This window comes from Corvus brachyrhynchos, unplaced genomic scaffold, assembly GCF_000691975.1.
Source record: "Corvus brachyrhynchos isolate BGI_N302 unplaced genomic scaffold, ASM69197v1 scaffold72, whole genome shotgun sequence".
NCBI classification, from domain to species: domain Eukaryota; kingdom Metazoa; phylum Chordata; class Aves; order Passeriformes; family Corvidae; genus Corvus; species Corvus brachyrhynchos.
In genome coordinates, this window is record NW_008236763.1 from 2,402,526 (window position 1) to 2,404,692 (window position 2,167).

The 2,167-nt window shown below is 56.0% G+C and overlaps 1 protein-coding gene across 1 annotated transcript in view; it reads right to left on the minus strand.

The window, feature by feature from the left end:
• Positions 1-333: 333 nt before the first annotated feature.
• LOC108444936 overlaps positions 334-2,167 on the minus strand; it is a 3,649-nt gene continuing 1,815 nt past the window's right edge. The window contains exon 2 of the mRNA XM_017727261.1: positions 334-2,073. Within this exon, the coding sequence (XP_017582750.1) occupies positions 1,718-2,073 (356 nt within the window). The 3' untranslated portion in view covers positions 334-1,717. The remainder of the gene's footprint in view (positions 2,074-2,167) is intronic.

Below are 2,167 nucleotides of genomic sequence, written 5' to 3' on the forward strand. Positions count from 1 at the left end.
GCCCCTGGAAACCCCAGAGCCGCCCCAAGGGGGGATTTCCGGGCTCCTGTTTGCTCCCGCAGCTCCTCTGAAAGTGGGAATTACACGAGGCTGGCAGGGATCCCACATCCCTGGAAGTGGCCAAGGCCAGGCTGGAGCAACCTGGGGTAGTGGGAGGTGTCTGTGCCCATGGCAGGGTGAGGATTTTTTAAGGCCCTTCCAACCCAAATCATCCAGGGATTCTATGATTCTATAAAGAAAATTGAAAGCATCGGTGAAAAAGGTCTCACGCCTGGACTGGGATCCAGGAAAATCCCTTCCCATCCAGCTCTGAGCTGCCATAAAATCCAATCATTCCAAGCAGGGCTGTTTCTTTTTATTTATCTTCCCAAATAAATTTTCGGGAGTGCACCAAACATCATTTATGGCATGAGGAATGGGGTTGATGAATAAATCCTCCTTGGGCTGGGGTCCAGGACCTGCTGTGGGCTCACCCACAATTCCCGGCGCAATTCCAGGCCCCACAGGGGCCGCAGGACAAAGGAACACAAAGCCACGATAAAAAGCAGCAGCAGCACATCAAGCCACGCTTCCCATCCTCCCAGAATCCAGGGAAAAAGGGGCGAACCCCAGCCCAGATCCCGCTGCTGCTCTGCCCTCCCTGAGCAGCTCCGGGATTTGTGCCCTGCCAGCTCCAGCGGCTCTGGGATTCTGCCTCCGTGAACGATTTTTTTCCTTTCCAGGTGAATTTTCACGGACAAATTCAGCCTGGGCCGGCTAATCAGCAAAGCAGAGCCAGCTCCTGTTTCCAGCAGCACGATGGATTTGCATCCAGACATCCAGGAAATCCTTTTTTCACCCCGTGCCTCTCTTCCTTCGAATCCAAAGTGCTGGGATGAGGCACAACCAGCATCGCTCTGGCGCCTGCCAGGAGCAGAACCTGGGGCCAGGCAATTCCTCTGTCCAAAGCTTAGGAATAATTGCCTCAAATTGCCTAAAAATTCCTTTTCAACATCCCAGCACGCAGAGAGCGCTTGGAGAGGGATGAGGATTTCTCTGGGCAGGTCCCTCGCGGGAACAACGCAGCAAAGAGCTGGGAATTCGGCTGGAATGCAGAGCTCTGCCTGAATTCAGCTGCCTTGGCACACAAAGGATCCGCTCCTCTTCCCTCCCGTGCTATTTTAAGGAAATCAAGGTCAGGCTCACACGCTGATCCCACGCCTTCACCTCCGGCTCTCCAAAATCACCTGGATTTCACCGGGAAGCGACACCAGCGCCGTGCAGGGAGCTGGGAAAGCGTCCCGCAGCCTCATTCCCCTCCCGGGCACAGGGAATTACGGCTGCGTTATCCCAAACTGACCGACGTCTGAAATCCAAAGGAAGGGAAATTGCTTTTCCAGCAGCGGAGGCGGCGGGGATGGGGCAGAGCCTGCTCCAGTCCTTATCCCTGCAGGATAAAATTCCCGGCTCTAAGAGCACCCACAAACCCTCCAGGGCCTTTTCCAAGTGGATTTGGAGCATGGATGGGCAGGGGCAGCCCCACAGCACGCCCTGAGAGGGGGTCAGGGCTTCACGGGACAGTGGGACCTCTCCCTGGATATTCCCTCCATGGAAAACCCATTCATCATTTGGGAGAGGCCCTGGATTCGTGGCATTTCTGGGCCTGCGGTAATTTGGGATTTATCGGAGCCAGGCTGGTGGGGTTTAAAGGGATTCACGGGATGAACGGGGAGAGAGGTCAGAGCATTGGAGCTTCTTTCCCTTCCATTCCCATCTCTCTTCTCTCCAGGATTTGGAAGTCTTGCTGCTCCAGGGTCGAAATTCCAAGGGCCAGCGCATGAGCTGTCCGGAACCCAAATCTCCTCCCATTTGGGAATGGGACAGATCCAGGGTGATCCCCACAGCCCCAAAAATCCCGTCTGCCAACGCCTCCGTGCCACCAGGAGCAGGTCAGACACCCCCAGCCAGTCCTCAGCGGGACAGAGACATCCACCAGGGAAACTTCGGGAAAAAGGATCCTCCTCTCCCCCGCGTCCCAACGGAAAAGGGGCCGGGAACAGCCCGATTTTGGGGCCTTTGCTCCAACCCCGGCAGCTGGGAATGAAAGGAGCAGGCATGGAATTGTCAGCCGGGGATTCCAGACCTGCCCGCCTTCCCTCGCCATAGTAACAACCGCCCGGAAAATAAC